Source organism: Apodemus sylvaticus, chromosome 8 (assembly GCF_947179515.1).
Source record: "Apodemus sylvaticus chromosome 8, mApoSyl1.1, whole genome shotgun sequence".
Lineage (NCBI taxonomy): Eukaryota > Metazoa > Chordata > Mammalia > Rodentia > Muridae > Apodemus > Apodemus sylvaticus.
In genome coordinates, this window is record NC_067479.1 from 9,595,695 (window position 1) to 9,616,219 (window position 20,525).

At 38.0% G+C, this 20,525-nt stretch overlaps 1 protein-coding gene across 1 annotated transcript in view; it reads right to left on the minus strand.

The window, feature by feature from the left end:
• Positions 1-20,525, minus strand: part of Gpc5 (glypican 5) — a 745,602-nt gene that overhangs the window by 400,459 nt on the left and 324,618 nt on the right. Inside the window, 2 exon segments of the mRNA XM_052190712.1 lie at positions 6,599-6,690; positions 6,692-6,725. Coding sequence (XP_052046672.1) covers positions 6,599-6,690; positions 6,692-6,725 — 126 coding nt within the window.

Genomic DNA, 20,525 nt, shown 5'->3' on the forward strand with positions numbered 1-20,525 from the left:
CTGAGCCACTTTTCCAGCATGTGAACTCGGACTTTGTACAAGCTTTTTTATACATCCCAACACTTCATCCCTTCATTATGATGATTCTGCCTAATATGTTTTAACAAATACACTTGAGGTTAGACAAGCTTTGGTTTCACACTGTCAATGAAGTACACTTCCATGAGGTATTCAGGACCCTACTGCTAAGTCAAAGAAAAATAGGCAATATTAACATTCATCCCTCTTCTACACTGTCAGAAGTTCAACTTCACTTAGGAGCCTACTATCAATAACCTAACACCAGTGCTTCCCACAGTCCAAGTCTCAGTTTCAGTACTACTTACGACTGGTTTCCTACCAACCTGTGAGTCACACCCCATTTGAGAGTCAAACAAGCTTCCACAGGGACATATAAGACCATAGGAAAATACAGATATTTATATATGATTCATAAGAGTAGCAAAGTACAGTTATGAAGAAGCAATCAAAATAATTTTGTGGCTTGGGGTCATCACATCATGAGATACAGTATTAAAGAGTTTTAAGATTAGAAAAGTTGAGAGCCAGTGACATTTAATGAAAATGAAGACACAACATACCCAAATATTTGGGACACAATGAAAGCAGTGCTAAGAGGAAAATTCATAGCCCTGAGTGCCTCCAAAAACAAAATGGAGAGTGCATACATTAGCAGCTTAAGGACACACCTGAAAGCCCTGGAACAAAAAGAAGCCAATTCACCCAGGAGGAGTAAAAGACAGGAAATCATCAAATTCAGGGCTGAAATCAGTCAAGTGGAAACAAAGAGAACCATACAAACAATCAATGAATCCAGAAGCTGGTTTTTTGAGAAAATCAACAAGATAGACCCTTAGCCAGACTGACCAAAGGGCAGAGAGAAAGTATCCAAATTAACAAAATTAGAAATGAAAAGGGGGATATAACAACGGAAACTGAGGAAATAAAAAAAATCATCAGATCCTACTACAAAAGTCTATACTCAACACAACTGGAGAATCTGGAGGAAATGGGCAATTTCCTAGACAGATACCAAATACCAAAATTAAATCAGGAGAGCCAGTGACTTATGGATTTAATTTACCCATAGTTCTTTTATCTTCAGAAAAATCACTTATGCATACTCAATGGTATTAATTTTTTCACCCTCCCTATTAATACAAAGATTTTACTCTAAAAGAAATGAGCATAGAAGAAAAAAAGATGTGATATATAACACAAAAGGCTTTATAGGTAGTAAATTAGAGGTTTCAACACACCAGTTAGGGAGTTCATTCTACTAAAACATGAGGTAAAAGTAGGAACTTGGCAAAGTTGTATCCATAGTTGCTTGGATAAAATAATTTAGTTGGAAATTACTCTTTTTAATAGTGGCGTTTCCATACTCTGGTGTAGATTTCTGAGATGAATAAGCCCACAAATCCCCATTTGAACACCCTCTAGTTTCCAACCAATTATGTTGTGGCTGTAGTATGTAAAAATAATGGGCGGGGAAAGGTTGGGGATGAGGAAGGACTGAATGCAGGTAATGAATACAAATTACAAAAGAGGATATAAAGTTAATTGTTTTTTCTAGGTCTTATTCTGTCATGGACTTTTCATTTTGGTGAAGAATATGTTCATAAAATATATTCCACAGTGAAACGTATAATCCAATATAAAACTTCCCTCTGTAAGTAAATGACTGTTCTAACTTGGGTTCACCAAGTTGTGCAGTTTTTCCTCTGGTTAATTTATGTGCATGAGATTTTTTCCATCCTCTTAATAAAGGGTTTTAAATTTATAAAGGCCTTAATTTTTAAAAAATTTAAAAATGGTTAAAAAGTTTTAAAAGGAAAAGAGGATTTTGGCAACATTTACAAACCTTACTGGATATGTATCATACATAGTGGACAGTGACTAAAAGCAGATGAGTATTTGAATCACGGGAATACTGCATTTTACACAGTATGCAGGAAAAGCAAGGGGTTATTACATGAATACATCCAAAGCAGTTGAAACTCTGCTGCCTTCTAATAGAGGTCCTAATGTGAGAACTAGACTAATTCTTTCTGTAAATTATATATCCTAACATAATAAATCACTATAGAATCAGAAAGACAGAAGAAACTTTGACAGGAAAATTGCTTTCCTGTTAGGTGATAGGTGAGAGTGGGGGGAAAGAAGTTAAGCCATTATTGTTGAGAAAAAGTCCTAGTTGAAATAGACAATGATAATACATAAGTATAACATTAGGGGCCTGCTAACTTTCGGTCTATTTTTACTTGATTCTAAAAATTCAGTCATAATCATATAAGAAAATGGTAAGAACTAGAGATAAAAAATAAAAACCCACTGGATTATGCCAGAAGCATTAGGAAACATTAACTAAATCAAGATGAAGTAGAGATTATATAGTTTATTAATTTTCCTAGGGTAGTTAACAGCTCCTGACTGTTTCAAGGGCTAATGTAGAGATCATGAACTCCTGTAGATCAAGGGAGAGGTACTAGATATTCTCTCTATTAATAACAAGGGGAATGCAAGCTGTGCTAATTAGGAACTGTCATCTAAACTTCACTGCCCTGAGGGCAGTGGAGAAATCATTGGACAATCAATTACAATTAAAGATAACTGAGAGCAGAGTAGGGACCAGCACACCTTCCAGAGAACAGTTTTGTTTCAAGGTAACAAAAGAACGTGGTGGATAAGATGGCCCTTCAGGGAAGCAGATCACATAGATTTCAGCAGCGGCGGCTCATTTTCATCTGCAATCAAGAACTTGACCTACTGACCTCAGTGTTCTAATAGAGTATATGGCACAAAGACTGTCTTTAAAATTACTGGAATTGAAATAGCCTATTTTTTGCAGACATAACCCACCTTACACTACAAAAATTTCAGACATTTTTCTCTTACATTCAGAAGTATCGAATTTCACAGACTCTTGAATGATACAGAAGCAGTCTCTAGATTTTCCACAGCTGTGCACATAAATAATCTTATCAGTCACATCCTAAAAAATGCCTGCAGGAGACGGAACACCGCCAAAATAATCACTCAGGTCTTATAATGAGTGATAAAAATCAATCTTGGCAACCAATTTAGTGTGTTGATATGTTTGGCATAATTTCCCAGGATGGATGCAACGGGTATTATAACCTACCATAAAAAGGATAATAATCTTCATCCCTAAATGTGACACACATTCACTTGGTATCAATTTTCTGAAAATTGAATGGCATTATTTGTTTTAACTAAGGGTACATCACTAAAATGAATGCTTAATGCAAAGGCTGCATACAACTCTCCACTGTGAATTTTGGTATATTTTGTTTTCTGATAAAAAATTAAAAATTAATCATAGTAGTTTTCTGTGCTCAGTATTTTATAGAAATGCTATTGGGTCAATTCAGGAGTTCAATATTAAAACACATCTATCAGTACTTTGACTAAAATGTCACAAAACACCTAAAACCTGAATTAGGAATATAAAACTATTAATAACAGCACTTCTTGTCAAGTGAATTACTACTTTTCACAAGAAATGGATAAAAGAAAGGTTTTTATTTGAAATATACATATATATTCCAATTATATTATATATTATATATTATATATTTATTATATTATATTTATTTATTTGGAATATATTCCAAATAAAACCACAGTAAATACAGCATAAGCAATCTACTAGATTACTTATATATCTAAATTTGTACCATTGAGTTTGCATTGACAAAAATGATCTTGTTCTAAATGTACCTCAATAACTGATTAAATCATAATTAAAAATGCTATATAAGTCAAGCATATAAAACAATAGGGTACCCATGAAAGTTCCCTCAGAAACAAAATATGTCCAATACATTAACTTTAGTACACTAGAGTTATCTTTGGAGAAGTAAATGACCCAATGCTTAGATTTCTTTCCTCATTGCCTAAAAGTAATCATGAATGAAAATGTTCACTAACAATAGAGGTTGGGAGCAAAAATGTTGGCTCATATAAGTAGTCACAAGAAAAGTCATGATAGGCAAACAAAATAGTCAGAAGGAAGACGAAGGTATCCACTGAGGCCATGAGTTCATATAATGATTTCAGGAAGATAATGGCAGAGTGAAATTTGTTCTGTATAGCTGGAGTCCCTGTGCTTGGCCCTTGTTAGTTAACAGTAGCCCTTAGCAATGTGGGAAAAGGAAGGGATAGAGTAGAGTGAAGAAAAGATCCTGAATTACTTTGCTCTAGAAATGTAGACATTTTTCATGGAGAACTCTACCTAAAGATGTGCCTTCTAAATCTAAATGAACAGGGTATTAAAGATTACATTAAGAAAAGAAATTGTAAAGTGCATAAGAACCTGAGGGAAGGTCCAATGACAGGCCCAAATTGCGATCCAGCTCAAGGGGAGGCTCCAAGGCCTGATATTATTGCTGATGCTGTGATGTACTTACAGATAGGAGTCTAGCATGGCTGTCCTCAGAGATGCCCAACAAGCAGCTGAAAGATTTAGATGCAGATACTTACACTCAACCAATGGACAGAAACTGGGGACCACTAGAGTTGAATTAGGGAAGAAGCTGAGGAGCTGGGTAACCCTATGGGAGGATCAGAAGTTTCAATTAACCTGAACCCCCACCCCAAGATTTCTCAAACACTGGACCACCAACCAGGTAGCACACACTAGCTACACATATACAGCACAAGTTGGGGTTCAGTCAGAGAAGATGCACCTAACACTCAAGAGACTGGAGGCCCCAGGGAAATTGGACGGTATGTAGGAGAGGAATGGGTGTGTGTGAACATCTTCGTGGAGACAGTGGGGGGCGATGCGGGGAAAGAAGGTATGGGATGTGGAACAGTCAGAGGGTGGACCAGGAAGGGGATAAATTCTGGAATGTAAAAAAAAAAAAAGCTTAAATAATTTTTTAAAAAAAAATGGAAATAAATTTTATTATATGAATTGAAGGTATGTTTTTATCCAAAAGCGTTTGCTAGGTCATTCACTTCTCCTTACACAAACCTCAAGGAAGTGACTGAAGACTCACACAAACTGAACACAAATACTTACAAATGCTTACAGATGAAAATTTGGATAGTACAGTTAAATACAATATAATAGAGTAAATAAATTTGCATTAGATACTTAATCTTCATTTCATTTGTCATCATTCGATTCTCACTCATCTGTTAAAAACATTTTCTACAGACTTCACTTCAATTTGAATAATATTCAAAGAAAATTTGTCATTCAAAGTAGAAATTAATTAGTAGAATGTAGAAGGAAAAATATGAACAGAACTATTTTATCCATTCAATTGCATATTATGACTGCTCTCCATACATGCAAAATAAAAATTTTAAAATACAGTCCAAGACTTAAAGAGCATAATGAAAAGTATTCTAGTCAGATCACTAAACACTTTTTCTTTCAATTTAAACATTCTATTTCCAAAATCAATTTCTGTGAATGTTCATGATCTCTGAGATTTGTTAACTTTAACATAAGAATATATAGCTTCTAAGTACAATGAATATGATCACCTAATTTTTTAAAAATAAACTATTACAGACATCTGTATTGAAAGTGTACTGTCATCTGTATCTATCACAGTAATAACTCACTATATGATATTTTAGGTGAGCGTGTCTGTGGCGACGGCTAAGCCATGAGTCACCGAATGCAGCAGGCGTGAGTGAGGTGGCACACAGTCTCTCTTTTCTATCAGACAGCTGACGATCAAGTGAATTTTTATAGATTCAGGCACAGCCTTCAATGAATTCAAATCCTAACGAGGGATATATGAATGAAAGGGTACTTCCCTCCCCCTCTCTCTCCCTTCCATCCTCCTCTTCCTCCCTCTCTCCCTCCCCCTTTCTCATCTTTACTTGAGTATTCAGGTTTCACGAGGTTACTAGAAATCTCATAATCATGAAGGTAAAAAATAAGACATGTGATAAATAAAACCAGCTAGAGAGAAGACAACAATTTAAAGGTTGGGGCTACAATGCACACTGGAGACAGGTAGAAATTGAACTGGCTGGTTTTGTGTGTCAACTTGACACAAGCTGGAGTTATCACAGAGAAAAGAGCTTCAGGGGAGGAAATGCCTCCATGAGATCCTGTTGTGGGGCATTTTCTCAACTAGTAATCATGGTGGGAGGGGCCATGTGGGTGGTACCACCTTTGGGGCTGGTATTCTTGAGTTCTGTAAGAAAGCAAGCTGAGAAAGCCAGGGAAAGGAAGCCAGTAAAGAACATCCCTCCATGGCCTCTGCTTCAGCTCCTGCTTCCTGACCTGCTTGAGTTCCAGTCCTGACTTCCTTTGGTGATGAACCAAAATGTGGAAGTGTAAGCTGAATAAACCCCTTCCTCCCCAACTTGCTTCTTGGTCATGATGTTTTGTACAGGAACACAAACCCCTGATTAATACAGACAAGAAGAAAGAACTTTAGATTCAACACATGGTGGCTACAGAGATGAAATGGAAAAAATCAAAATTACCTAGGAAAGTCAAAGGAAGGGATGAACCTCTAATCTGTAACATAACAACAGTAAGCATCCATTTCAATTGCATGGAAAGAAAGAAAGCAAGACAAGGAGTTGATACAGGACTTGCCTTTTGACTATGTCCTCCCCATTCCAGCAGGGTCTTCCTTCAGAAGCAGCCAGTTCATGAAGGCAAAGCCGGTCGGCCAGGCCACCATAGAAGGGACCTGTGTAGCCTAAGGCTACTGATGAACTCCCTGAATGGAAAAAAACAATAAACAAAACTGAAAACCAAAGAGTAAAATCTGCAGAGAAGGTCTACATAAATATTATCACACAGAATTTATAGAAAGCTATAGTTAACTTATTTTTATATATTTTACATACTTCCCTAAAAAACACATTATTCTATGCTAATATTTAAATTTATTTTTAGAATAGAAAATTTTCACTAGCTATGAGTATTATTTTAAAAACAGGAATTATTGAATACCATGCACCTATATACCGCCCTCCATACACACACACACACACACACACACACACACACACACACCACATACTTACTTCATTCAGTCTCATTAAACCCCTACGTAGCTTTGGGCATCTAAATACAGTAACACTCTATTTTCTATTCCAAGTGGAAAATGTGAGATACAACTCTCTAATGAATTGCCTATCAAATAAAAGTTTAGTCAACTTATATCATGTTTTTGAGTCTTTGGGAACAAAGAATACAAAGTAGTATGTTTTGCTCTACATGACTCAAGTCTTAGATAAATAAAATATTAAAATAAAATTTAATGAAATTAAGAATATTTTGTGTATCACCTAAGGTTTTCTTTTGTTTTCTTGATTGCTCCTGCCCCTGAGGATTATAGAAGGTAAAATCCAATGATAATGAAGGATTTTGCGTTTTTTGCTTAAAAGACCCAAACGTTAGAGTTTTAAAATTAAGTCTTCTCAGCCAACCATTGCACTGAGTGTGGGATCCCCAGTGGAGGAGTTAGATAAAGGACTGAAAGAGCTGAGGGGTTTGCGACCCCATAGGAAGAACAACAATATCAACCAACCAGATCCCTCCCCAGAGCTCCCAGGGGACTAAGCCACCAAACAAAGAGTTCACATGGCTCCAGCTACATATGTAGCAGAGGATGGCTTTATCAGGCATCAATGGGAGGAGAGGTCCTTGGTCCTATGAAGGTCTGATAGATGTCCCAGTATAGGGGAATTGAGGGTAGGGACGCGGGAGTGGGTGGGCGTTTGGAGGAACACCCTCATAGAAGGAGTGGGATGGGGAGTGGAATAGGGGACTTCTGGGAAGGGGGAAACTGGGTAAGGGGATAACACATGAAATGTAAATAAATTAAAATAAATAAATGAATAAAAATTAAAAAAAGAAATGGAAGAGGACATGAACAAGCTGCTGAATGAATTGCAAAAGAACACAAGCACCTAAATTAACTAAGAAAATTAATAAAGGGCCTGGAAATGGAATTTAATAAAGATAAATGAATAAATAAATAAAAAATAAATAAATAAATAAATAAATAAATAAATAAATAGAAAAAACTAGGTCTTGGCAGGACAAACAATGCAAATGCTTTGCAAATTCAAGGGCCATTGATAAAGAAAATTCATAAAACCTAGGCAACAGTGATGGCTACCTATAATCTAAAGACACAGGAACCAGGGACAGAACACCTCAGAGGCAAGCTTCAGAATTGGACTAACCAGAATCGGTGAGCTCTGGCTTCAGCAAGAGACTGGTTCAACAGCTAAAATGGAGAAGGAACTCAACATAACTACCATAAATATGTACCTACATACATGTGAACTGTAATGCATACTACACACACATATATAATCAAGAAGTAATGGGTAAAGTAAGAACTTCAAGATAATTTCTAATGAAGGTCACTGAGGTGACATCATGCACTGATATATACAAGGAGGAAAGGAGCAGCATCTCCTGTGTCCCACCCCATACTTATAGCCACTTTTACCCTATTCAATGTTTTCATATTTCCTGACATACTCCCTAGCCTACTGTGTGTGTTGTGTGCATCTGTGTGTGTCTCTGTGTGTGTTGTATGTATATGTATTTTGTGTGTGTGTTGTGTGTGCATGTATTTTGTATGTGTGTCTCTGTGCATGCTGTGTGTTTGCATATTTTGAAGCTTCATCTTTCTCCATGCTGTAGATAAAATATTCAAGTAGGCAGGGCTTCTTCTGTTTGCTTGTTTTGTTTTATTCATCGCTTTGGATCTGAGGGTAATTATGGTGACAGGAGTACATCTGATAAACCGTTATCAGAGTAGAAAATGAATAAACACTGAAGAATTAATCCGAGTATATGGGTTGATATTTTGTAGGAATGCCCATGTAAAGAATTATGTAAAATGCTTACTTTTCAAACTTTGTAAGTGTAAACATCATCTTAGAATATTGCCAGCATGCAGACACAGATGTGGCAGCTCCAAATAGAGACGAGGATTCTATATTTCACAAGGACCCACAGAAGCTGTTTATGCTAGTGGCTCAAGAGTCATGAGTGTAATGGCTCTATGCTCTTAAACAGGAGACATTGGACCTTGACTGACTGGGAGCTGTGTGGGTCTTCAACCAGAAAATAGTGAACAAAGACATGAATGTTGATGGAATTTCACAGATAAGCACCAAGCATTAAGACAAAAGTCAGAGATACTCAAAAGTGAAGGTTTGGGGAAGGAAAAAGAAATAAAATTCAAGCAGTCATGCAAACCATAAAATGAGGAAAAAATGGAATTAGCACAGTCCTTCACAATATAAAATACTGTGTCGATTAAATATGGTGACAAAATGTTAAAGCCCTGTTTTAAGAGATAACACATACCATGATTTCAGAACACACATGAATCAAGCTGAAGCTGATGGACAAAAACTTCCTCCCTGCTTAGCTCCTTTTACAGGGGAAGACAGGAATATGCAGACCATTGAGGAGGGAGAGTCATCAATAGATTCAGCCAGATATGGACCTTGCAAGTAATAATACTAAGCACCCCCAGGTAAAATGTTCCAACTGCTACAACACTGTGACACTTAGAGTAATAAACTATTTTCTGATTGGGTTTGAGGTCTCCTCCACAGTAAGAATTTTTGTCTGATTCTCCAAATGTAGTCAAAACCCATAGACAGCCTGGTCACAGGCCCTAGATGGTCGTGTACTGTGGTTATTTTTGCTTAGTAGATATAGTGTTCAAACTGCCCTCTAAATGTTTATATTTATACTTATAGGTTAGCGCTACTCTCAACCTTGGACAGAGAAGATTTTTTTGCAGTGTTCAACAGTCAGTGTGGAGACTCACAACTAGTAAAAAGTGCTGAAGCCCTATAAGACATTTGTATCAACCCCATAATATTCAGGAACACTGTAGAAGAGTGTCTATTGGAGAAGATGGAGAAGGAGCAATGCTGTCATCTACATGTGGCATGACTGTTGCAATCTTAAATGCACTGCTGCTATGTTTATCTGAAAAAGACCTGCATAAGATCAAGACAACATCCTAGCATGGATGTGAGAGAGGCTTCCAAGGATCCACTCAGTAGCTTTGTGTGCTGGTGGCAGCTAATGGCTGCTGCTGGACTGGAAGTCATTTTCATTATAGACAATGCATATAGCCCCTGACAAACTCCCCATGCCCCAGTGGAGGGCCAACAGTCATGAACAACAATAGTTGTTCGATTAAGTGGGTTACTAATTTTTGTAAGGAAGAAACCCAAATAAGGTTGGAGACACTATTGGAAGATGTTTGGAGGAAGGGGACAGGAGATTTCTTTTGGATTTTTGTTCTTACTATTCTATTGTTCTATTACTGTTCTATTGCAGTGATAAAAACACCATGATGAAGACAACTTATAAAAAAATATTTACAGACCCAGAAACGTTAAGTAACAAGGAGGGCTCTAGGAAAGTGATACATGGATCAATTCCTAATGATATTCTTATTTATAAATGTGTCTAACTCGGTCATCAAAGAGACTACTACTGGCAGTTGATGGCAGCAGACACCGAAACCCATAGCCAAACATTACTAAATCAATATCTATGCCCCAAATACAAGGGTACCCAAATTTATAAAAGAAACATTGCTAAAGCTTATATTGCATCTTGAATCCCACATAATGATAATTAACTTCAACACTCCACTCTCACCAATTGACAAGTCATCAAGACAAAAACCAAACAGAGAAATAATAAATCTAACAGACATTGTGAATCAAATGGACCTAACAGACATCTATAGATTATTTCACCCATACACAAAAGAATATACCTTCTTCTCAGCACCTCGTAAATTCTTCTCCAAAAATGACCAGAACAGAACACCAATGGCTCAGGCTCTAAGATCAATAATTGATATGTGGGGCCTCTTGAAACTCAGAAGCTTTGGTAAGGCAAAGGACATTGTCAATAGGACAAAAATGGTAGACTACAGATTGGAAAGGATTTTCACCGACCCTATATATGACAGAAGGCTAATATTTAAAATTTATTAAAAAAACTTAAGAAGTTAGACATCAACAACCCAGATAACCCAATTTTAAAAGTGGTTACAGAGCTAAATCGTGAATTCTCAACAGAGGAATCTCAAATAGCCAAGAAGCCCTTTTTAAAGTGTTAAAAATTCTTAGTCATCAGGGAAACAGAAAGCAAAGCAAGGGATATCGCATCCTGGTGAGGATGTGGAGAAAGGAAAACACAATGGAATACTATTCGACTATTAAAACAAAGACATCATGAATTTTGTAGACAAATGGATTGAACTTGAGAGTATCATCCTGAGTGAGGTCACCCAGACCCAAAAGGACATGCATGCTATGTACTCACTTATAAGTGGATTTTAACCAAAATGTACAGATTCAAAGAAGCTATACAATAAGTAAAGCACAAGCTTGAATCTCTCTTAGAAGAGAGAATAAAATAGTCACAAGGCAGATCAAAGGCGGAAACTGGATGGGAGATGGGATGAGAAGCAGAATGGGGGATGCTTCAGGATCAGGTGTGGGAGGGACGGGAGAGATGGATGGAAATCTGCATGATGGGGAGTTGAGGAGATGAGGGGCATCTCCAGAGAACTGGGATAAGGGAGGCTCACAAGAATCAATGGTGGTGAACTTAACTGTGACTCACAGCACTGGGGATATGAAACTTGAAGAGGCTATCTCCTGTAGCCAGAAGGGAACCCCAGTGGAGCAATGTTGACACCAACTCACCCACCAAACTTTCAACCACAAATTTATCCTGTCTATAAGACATGTGCAAATAGGAACAGGGAATGGAACAGAGACTGAGAGAATGGCCAAGGAGTAACTGGCCCATCTTGATACCTGTCCCATGTGCAAGCTCCAGTCCCTGAGACTATTTATGATACTTTGTTATGCTGACAGGCAGGAGCGTGTTGTCCTCCAGGAGACTACACCCAGCAGCCGAATCTGAGAGATGCCAACATGCATAGCCAAACAGTGGATGGAGCTTGGGGACTTCAATGGAAGAATAGGAGCAAGGGTTACAGGTCCTGAAGAGGACAGGAACTCCACAGAAAGATGAACAGGGTCATGACAAGGGTCAACTACCCTGGACCCTTGGGACTCTCAAAGACTGAACCATCAACCAAAGAGAAAACACAGGCTAGACCTAGGCCTCCCCACACATACATAGCAGAAGTGCAGCTTGGTCTTCACATTGGTCCCAAATAACTGGAACGGGGGTGGGGGTGGGGGTTATACCAAAAGGTGTTGCCTCTAAGTGGGATATGTTCTTCTAGTTAGGCTGCCTTGCCTGGCTGTTGCGCCTGACTCGACCAGCAAGTCACGCAACACACGAACTCTTCTTTAAGCAATTTATTCAGGAACCTTGAACAATCTTCTGACTTCTGACACCTGACTTCTTCTGACTTCTGACCCCAGGAAACACCTGTGCGAAGCTTAAGAACCCCCTAGGCAGCCTACCCATGTGAGCCACGTGGTGCAAGCAGATAGGTCCACATATGTGGAAACAACTGTAGATCAACAGCAACAGCCAAATAAGGAGTTGTTTACCACAGAGAACACTCTCTGTGGCACAGGAGAAGGTGGAAACGGGCGCCATCTTTAAGGTCCAGTACTGCACAGCTCTCCACACTTGGCCTCAGTGGGAGAGGATTGCCTAGCCTTGCAGAGACTTGATGTGCCAGGTTGGGGGTACACACATGGCGGGGGGCACCTATTCAGAGGAGAAGAAGAGGGAGGATGGAAGAAGGATCATGTGAGGGTGTGACTGTGAGGGGCACAGTGAAGGGGATATAAAGAGAATGAGTTAAAAAATAGTTTTAAAAATATAGTGCATGCTGGCAGAGCACAGGTATTGTAGCAGAAACACCTAAAAGCTGATAATCTGCAAACAATAGTCAGAATGAAAAATGCTGGAAATTGCTTGGATGTTTCGAGACCTCAAAGCCTGTATGCAATAAAGCTACCTCCCCCAACAAAGCCACATCTCCTAATAATTAACCCACTGTTAGACCAACTACAAACCAAGTATTTAAAAACATGAACCTATGGGGGCTATCTTTATTTAAACTACCAGAGATATTATCTATCTATCTATCTTTCTATCTATCTATCTGTCTATCTACCTATCTATCTCTATCTATCTTGATAATATACATATATATATACATATATGTGTGTGAAATTGTCAAATAATAAAAATATATTATTCTAAAATGCAGTTTTGCTCAGTGTCTTGAGGGTACATTAGCTACAAAGAAAGAAGGAGAGAACAAACAAACAAGCGAATGAAGGATAGACAGACAATATAATTGAACTGTTTGGAAATAAATACTAGGAGACACAGTATAGTCAGAAATGGTGGCTGCTACATAACCAATTGATATTGGACCTCCCTGTTTGAATGTAAAGATGTTCCAGAGTCTCACATCTTTGAGGGCTTGTTTCCTAAGATGGAGATGGTTTAGAGGGGGTCATGAAAACATTAGAAAATGGAATCAGCCTAGAGGATGTGAGTCACTGGGGGTGGTCCTTGAGAATAGATGTCCACACTCCCTGTTCATTCTTTTGTTCAGGAGTATGGGTGTGAGCCAAATTCCTGTTCCTGATGGCATGCCTTCTTACCGCCATATGCTGTACCCTCTAGAATTATCAGCCAAATAAAATCTTTCTAACTTAAGTTGCTCTGTCATAGTATTTTATCACCTGAACAATAAAGAAATCCACATCCTTCTTCCCAGCTCAATGCTGACTATTATGTATGTAAAGAAATATTGCATTCTTGAAATTATTCTTAATTTAAATTTGTTATGGGTGTGGACAACCCATACATTTCCTTTCCTACCGTCATGAAAATAATATCATTTAAAATTAGAGCATAATACATGCAGGGGAAAGTTAGAAGATCTTGCTAATTATCCTTCAGTAGTTATGTTGTTCATATCAGCTTTCATCTTGTCTTGGAAACATGACTAAAATATAGAAATCATATATAATTCATGTGAGCAACTGAATTCCAATATTTAAAGGGATATGGTAAAGTGCTTCCCATCTGAGCATTTATTCAAAGTATCATCTATTGGATCCATATAAAAATGTATAAATTCTTCTTCAAGCTTCACACTGAACAGATGGGCAGTGTCTCTAATTTTGCCTTTTCTCTTTCCCTTCAATTCATTTTCTAAGTTATACTGAGAAGCAACATTGGAAAAAATCACAAATTGTATAAGTGAGGTCTGGTCCTTCCTCCCAGCTCCATACTTGCAGAAATAAGACTCAGAGTCAAAATACATTTATAAATACTTTGGCCATATAGCCAGGCTCTACTCTGACTAGTTATAACTTAAAATATCCCATTTATTTTCCCCTACATTCTGCCGTGTGGCTGCTTACCTGTGCTCTGGTACCATGCACGCATCTTGTCACAGCTTCCCTAATAGAATCACCTGTGCGTGTCTCTATCCCAGGATCCTTTCTGTCTCCCAAATGTCCCACCTCCTATTTCTTGCCTAAGCCATAGGCCATCAGATTTATTATTAACAGGTGGCACATCCATGCAGACACAAGACATTCTTTCTACAACAAATAGCACTTTTGTTCCATTTAAATGCAGAGTAATTTAGATTTAAATTGTTCTTACAATGTCCAGGACATCTTTACATTCCACCTTGTAGTCTTATTCCATGGCAGCTGCTCTTGCTTCTGGTCCCATACTCCAGGCACAACTCATATTTTTATTTGAGCCATTGCATAACGTATATCTGCATGGCTTGAGCAAAATTCATGCTTATGTGTTCATTCCCTCCATTGTTCTATCCGTATAGCCATTCTTTAAACTCCCATTAAAGTTCTCCACCTCTCCTTCCTCTCCACTGATCAACCTGTGTAGTGTCTGTGAGTTCATCCTGCTTCTCACCTGTGTGTTCCTCATAGCCTTGTCCTATGATTTTCCCTACTCTGTCAATCTGCCTCCTCTAATGGAGAATGTCTTCTCTCATATCAAAAGTTCTGTCTTGCCTTTCATTTGTACTTAGGTCTTGATCATCATTTATATCCAACTCAAATAGGTGGTAAAATCTCTAAGTGATATCTTAGTTTTTAATAGTTTCCAGAATGGGAAATTGGTACAATGTATTTTTTAAATGATGATATTCTTATGCTCCTAAACAGAAAAAAATAGTCTTAGAATTCTTTAACCCAGATAGCCTACTCCTAGACTGTGAAGAATTATGGCATGTTCCTAGTATGCTCTCAAAATATTAGAAGTCTAGAGGGCAGGATTACTAACTTAGAAGACTAAGCTACTCATGGCAGTCCCAGTGATAAATACTGAAATGTACTTGTTACTATTTATCCTTACTATGCAGTAAGATCCCGTGAGAACACATATACAGATACACTGTAATGTGAGTTAGAAACAAGTGAAGAAATCACCCAAGGAGCTCCCTGTCCTAGCCAGATGTCACCATCACAGAGCAAAAAATTAACCTACACAGATAGGACTGGTGACCTGGCTCAGCAGGGAAAGGCACTACCCAACAAGCCTGGTGACCCAAGTTTAGTCCCAAGTCACATGCGGGCATGGAAAACCAACTGCAAGTTGTCCTGTGATCTCTTCCACTATAGCATGTGCACCATATCAATTATTATTATCACAAATTTTCAAGGTTTTTGCAACTCAAGGTTTAAAAATGTTAACAAGGAAAATGCTGCTATAGTTATAAAAATTTATTGAAACTATCACATTAAGAAAACACACATATTATTTATAGGTGTATTACTATATTAGAAATATAGATATATCACTTCTTCCCATGAAAATCTGAACTTAGAATATAGTATGTTCAGATAGGAGCTCTCTCTCTTTCTCTGTCTCTCTGTCTCTGTCTGCCTCTCTCTTGTGTGTCTGTCTGTTTGTCTCTGTCTCTGTCTCTGTCTCTGTCTCTCTCTTTCTCTCTCTCTCTCTCTCTCTCTCTCTCTCTCTCTCTCTCTCTCTCTCTCTCTCGTGTGAAGCACAGAAAGCAGATAATAGAGTAAATTCTAATCTCTGCTAATGACCAGCCTTGTGCAGTGCTGGCTCAGTAAAGAAGAAAAGGTCTGTAGTATAATTGCTCATTCACAGCCTGCAGCCTTGTTTGCCCTGAGCTTACTGAAGGCAGGGCAGAAACATGAACTAGCATAGTTATTGCTTCATTGCTTCCCATGCCCTTGAGGCCAACCACACCAAAAGGGTCTCCTGATACATCACATGCAAAAATACATAAAAGGAATGCAGCCCATCTGGGAGTTGTCCTTTGCGGTTTGTTGATTTGGCCATGCTCAGTTGCTACTGTAAAGGCAGGCAATACTTTCAATTTTTATAACACCTTTAATAACAAAAGCAACATCTTTTACTGAACAGTGTGATGATTCAAAGGTACCTGAAGATCAAGTTAATTTGTCCCCTTGTAGTGTTTGCATCTCCCCTTAAGTCTCCAATATTGACAATCTGTTGTCTATTCTTCCTCAGCTTTCTTTACATGCAAATGAACAAGCCGTCAGACAGAGGAGGAAGATGAGAAAAGCAGAAATATAAGGATGATTTAGTACTACAAAACTGGTACTAAGACATCTTAGTACCAATACTTGAGTGTGTATCATAAACACCTACAACTTCAAAAATATGAATCATACTTAAATACATGTTTGTATACTATATTTCATAAATTCAATATAGATTTATACAATCTAATAAAATACCTTCCTAAACTAACTTATGTAATAATTTGTAAGACTGACTTGTACATCAGGTGTGAAGAGTGGTAGCCATATAGAAGTTAAATTTGGTTCATCTAGGAAAATATGTGCTTTCAACCTGTGGCTCTAATTTACATTTCAGTTTGCACTTTATTTCATTTGATACTTCTAAATAGAGCTGTAACTTACTATCCTTATCTTGTAGCTGTTAGTTTGGTTTAAAACAGTTCTATATGGTCACGTGTTGCATTTCATTTCTGTCTTTCTCACTTGAGACAGCAGGGACTATTTCTAATTTTGACCAAAGCTAATTATCTGGAAAATTATTGGAAAGGAATCACATTTTCAAGTGGAGATTTCCTCTGCGGAATGTCTCAAACCACATGTTTCTTTATTTAATGACATGTATTGATTTTTTTCGCTTACCCCTAAAGTCATTCCACACGTAACACAGAGCACAAATTAAAAGCAGCACCTTGCACACTGTTTGAAAAAAAAATCTGTAGAACAAAGGTCAAATGTGCAGTTTGCTAGTTAATGGCCTGAGGCAAAGTTAAGGTTAATGTGGCACTAATGAGCAGGGTCAACCCTGTAGAGATGTCTGACCACAGCTGTCAAACAGCAGACATGTAAAATGTCAGTCTCCAGCTCAGCAGAGGAAATATGTAATTATGTGCTTTGAGATAAGAACTATTTTCTCTTGCCGCTCTGAATCTATATTTAACCATTTAACATTATTCTCACCTATGCCATTTGTATTTGACAAAATAGTCTAGATTTCTTTCCCAGGGCAATAACAATTCTTTGTAAGTGCTTGAAAATAATTCAGTGTGTGTAATTTGATGAGCCAAAGGACAGCTGAAGTCTTCCTTCTTGGACCCAGAGAAATGTAATGGTGACCATAGCCTATGAAGCAATGCTTTGCAAGGTTCAGGGTGCATTCTTCACAAACTGAAATGTGTTTCAAAGCTGTTAAACTGTTAGCTGAGACATATACATATACATATACACATACATACACCATATACATCATATACATCATATACCTATATATCATATACATATACATCATATACATACACATACATCATATACATATACATATATGTATACATGTCTCAGTTATCCATTTAATAGCTTTGATAGATAGATGATTGATAGATAGATAGATAGATAGATAGATAGATAGATAGATAGATAGATCATTTTCCCAGCAGAGACACTCCTGAGGTCTGCTCTCTGAACCCTACCTGAACTCCCTTCCCATCCTGGAACAGTGACCTTAGGCTCATTCATCAGCATTTGCAGCATTTGTCCCACATTGGTTAAGTGATTCCAGGTTTCCCCTCCTCACAGGAAGTCTTCTTGTTCACCTGCCATGATTTCCCTTCATTAAAAGGCTGACAAGGATTTCTCTATACATCAAACAAGGTGAAGAATTAATGGTATTAAAAGAAGCAACTGGAAAAGACTGGGAAACAGATATTGGAAGGAGGCTAGGAAATTCACAAATCTCCTTCCATGTCCCTTACAGGCAACAGTTTTTAAACAGATGTTCCATGGTCAGGATTCTCTTGTAATTTTAGATTAGCTCTGAGCTGACAGTCTACACCCAGCTACCACCAAGATGGAGATTCCTTATTTGTCAATGGCATTCCAACACCAGCATGCCATCATTCACTGTCCCAATAAGAAACATACATTCTGGGTGCATTTTCCTCTTGTGTGATTTAAAACTCACCAGGTAAAGTCAAAACTGGGCTTTCAAGACTAAGTCATTATTCTGCATTATAAAAAAACTGTACCTTAAAATGCACTGATGTACTCTCCATTAAAGGGGACTTTAAGCAAGAACTTCAAATCTTAAAAAATAAACTAAAATACATGTCCAAATGGAAAAGATTTAAAAACAAATCTGATTAGAATAGGAAAATGGAAAATCTGTGTGTGTGTGTGTGTGTGAGAGAGAGAGAGAGAGAGAGAGAGAGAGAGAGAGAGAGAATATCTGTACTACATAACTTTCATCAATTAATATAATTAAAATTGCAGCTGATGCAGTTAATTCTACTTACTTAAAGGAACATGTCAAGCTATTCATAATTGGGTCAAAATCAACAAGAAAGTTAAGTGAAATGGTAATTCTGCAACCCTCCTGATTCTAAGTCAAGTCACTCCTCAAAGAACCATTTTGAGATAAATATTTTGTCTACATGGGGTCTGTATGTTAAATGTTTGTATATGGTATGTACACTTGCAAATGAAGTGAAGGGAGGATTAGGAGTTCGACAGATCCCCTCACAGGCAGACAGACGGCGTGAGGAGCCATGACTAGGTAATAAAGACCAGGAACTTCCAAGATGGCTGGCTTCTCCCTCCTGAGCTTCAACAAAGGCCTGGAAGCCTAAAACAATAAATGAGGATAAAAAGAACATAGTGGGCATTTTGTCTCCCACAAGTAGGTCCTACCCTTCTGATAACCAGCCTGGATCACAGCACCTTCACAAAATAATCATGGGCCAATCAATCCATCTGTTCAAACTGACCAACCCCAAATTAGAAGAAGCAAACCCTTCAAAGACTAAATGCTCTCAAATAGAAACAGGATTTTCTAGATAGCTGAGTAACTTCTCTCAATAGATAACCTGTCTGTGTACTTTGCTCTCTCTCTGTGTGTGTGTGTGTGTGTGTGTGTGTGTGTGTGTGTGTGCGCGTGTATGTATGTATGTGTGTGTGTGTATGAGTGTGCATGTCTGTGTGTGTGTGAGAGAGAGAGACAGACAGACAGACAGAAAAACCAAGAGACACAGAGACAGAGAGAGACAGAGAGACAAAGAGACAGGGAGAGACATCTCCTGTGTATGCTCTTTTCTTCAAACCTTACTTCACCTATAGATTGTTTTCTGTGTTCTAGAGTTTCCCTGCTGCTAAGTTTGCATTTGAGATGTTTCCTTCCTGTTAATTCTTTAACTGGCAGAGAAAATGAACCTGATCAAGACCCCTGTGCAATACCATGAATGGGTATTTGTGTAAGTGAAGGTGTGTCCTGATTGTTGTTCTCTATGTTTATTTTATTTGATTTTCACAATAAATACTAGAAAAAAATAGGATTTATTCAGCGTTTTCCCCACAGAGAAGGCAGGCAAAGTTATCCAGATTCCTCCCTCAACACTGAAGTGATTAGAACATTACCCTTAGTCCAAGTAGAGAGTGTTTCAGGTTTACCTGACCAGAAAGACACCCCTTCTCTATCACATAGCTACTTAAATAGGCCAGAAGGAATTCACTGACACCACATCTGTCACATCTGTCAGCTATGTACCACAACCCACATTGCAATCAGATCAATGAAGACAAATCTGATCTCAGCAGCATATAATAGTTAGAAATTATCAAATGGTTTATCAGAGACTACTGTTCAGAGGCAAGGAGTGTGGGAGTTCTTAGGATTGAATGTGGTCCTGCTGGTTGTGATAGCACCTGCCTGTAACCCCATCACTTGGGAAGCTGAAGAATGATGAATTTACATTTGAGGCTATCCTGGGCTTCATGACAAAATCCTCTCTTGAATAAACTGGAGTTACTTATGCCAACTCTTCCAAAAGTAGCTAAAAGCCACACAGAAATGGTCCTTACCCACGGCAATCTGGCACCGTGTTCAAACTTTGGCTCCCACTTGTATTCTGTGTCTTGTATTTGTTTCCGATATAGACATATTAATTACACCTTAAGACTGAGGTGTTGCAGCCCACAGCAGGGAGTCTAGATGGCCTGGTTGGCAGGATTGACAACAG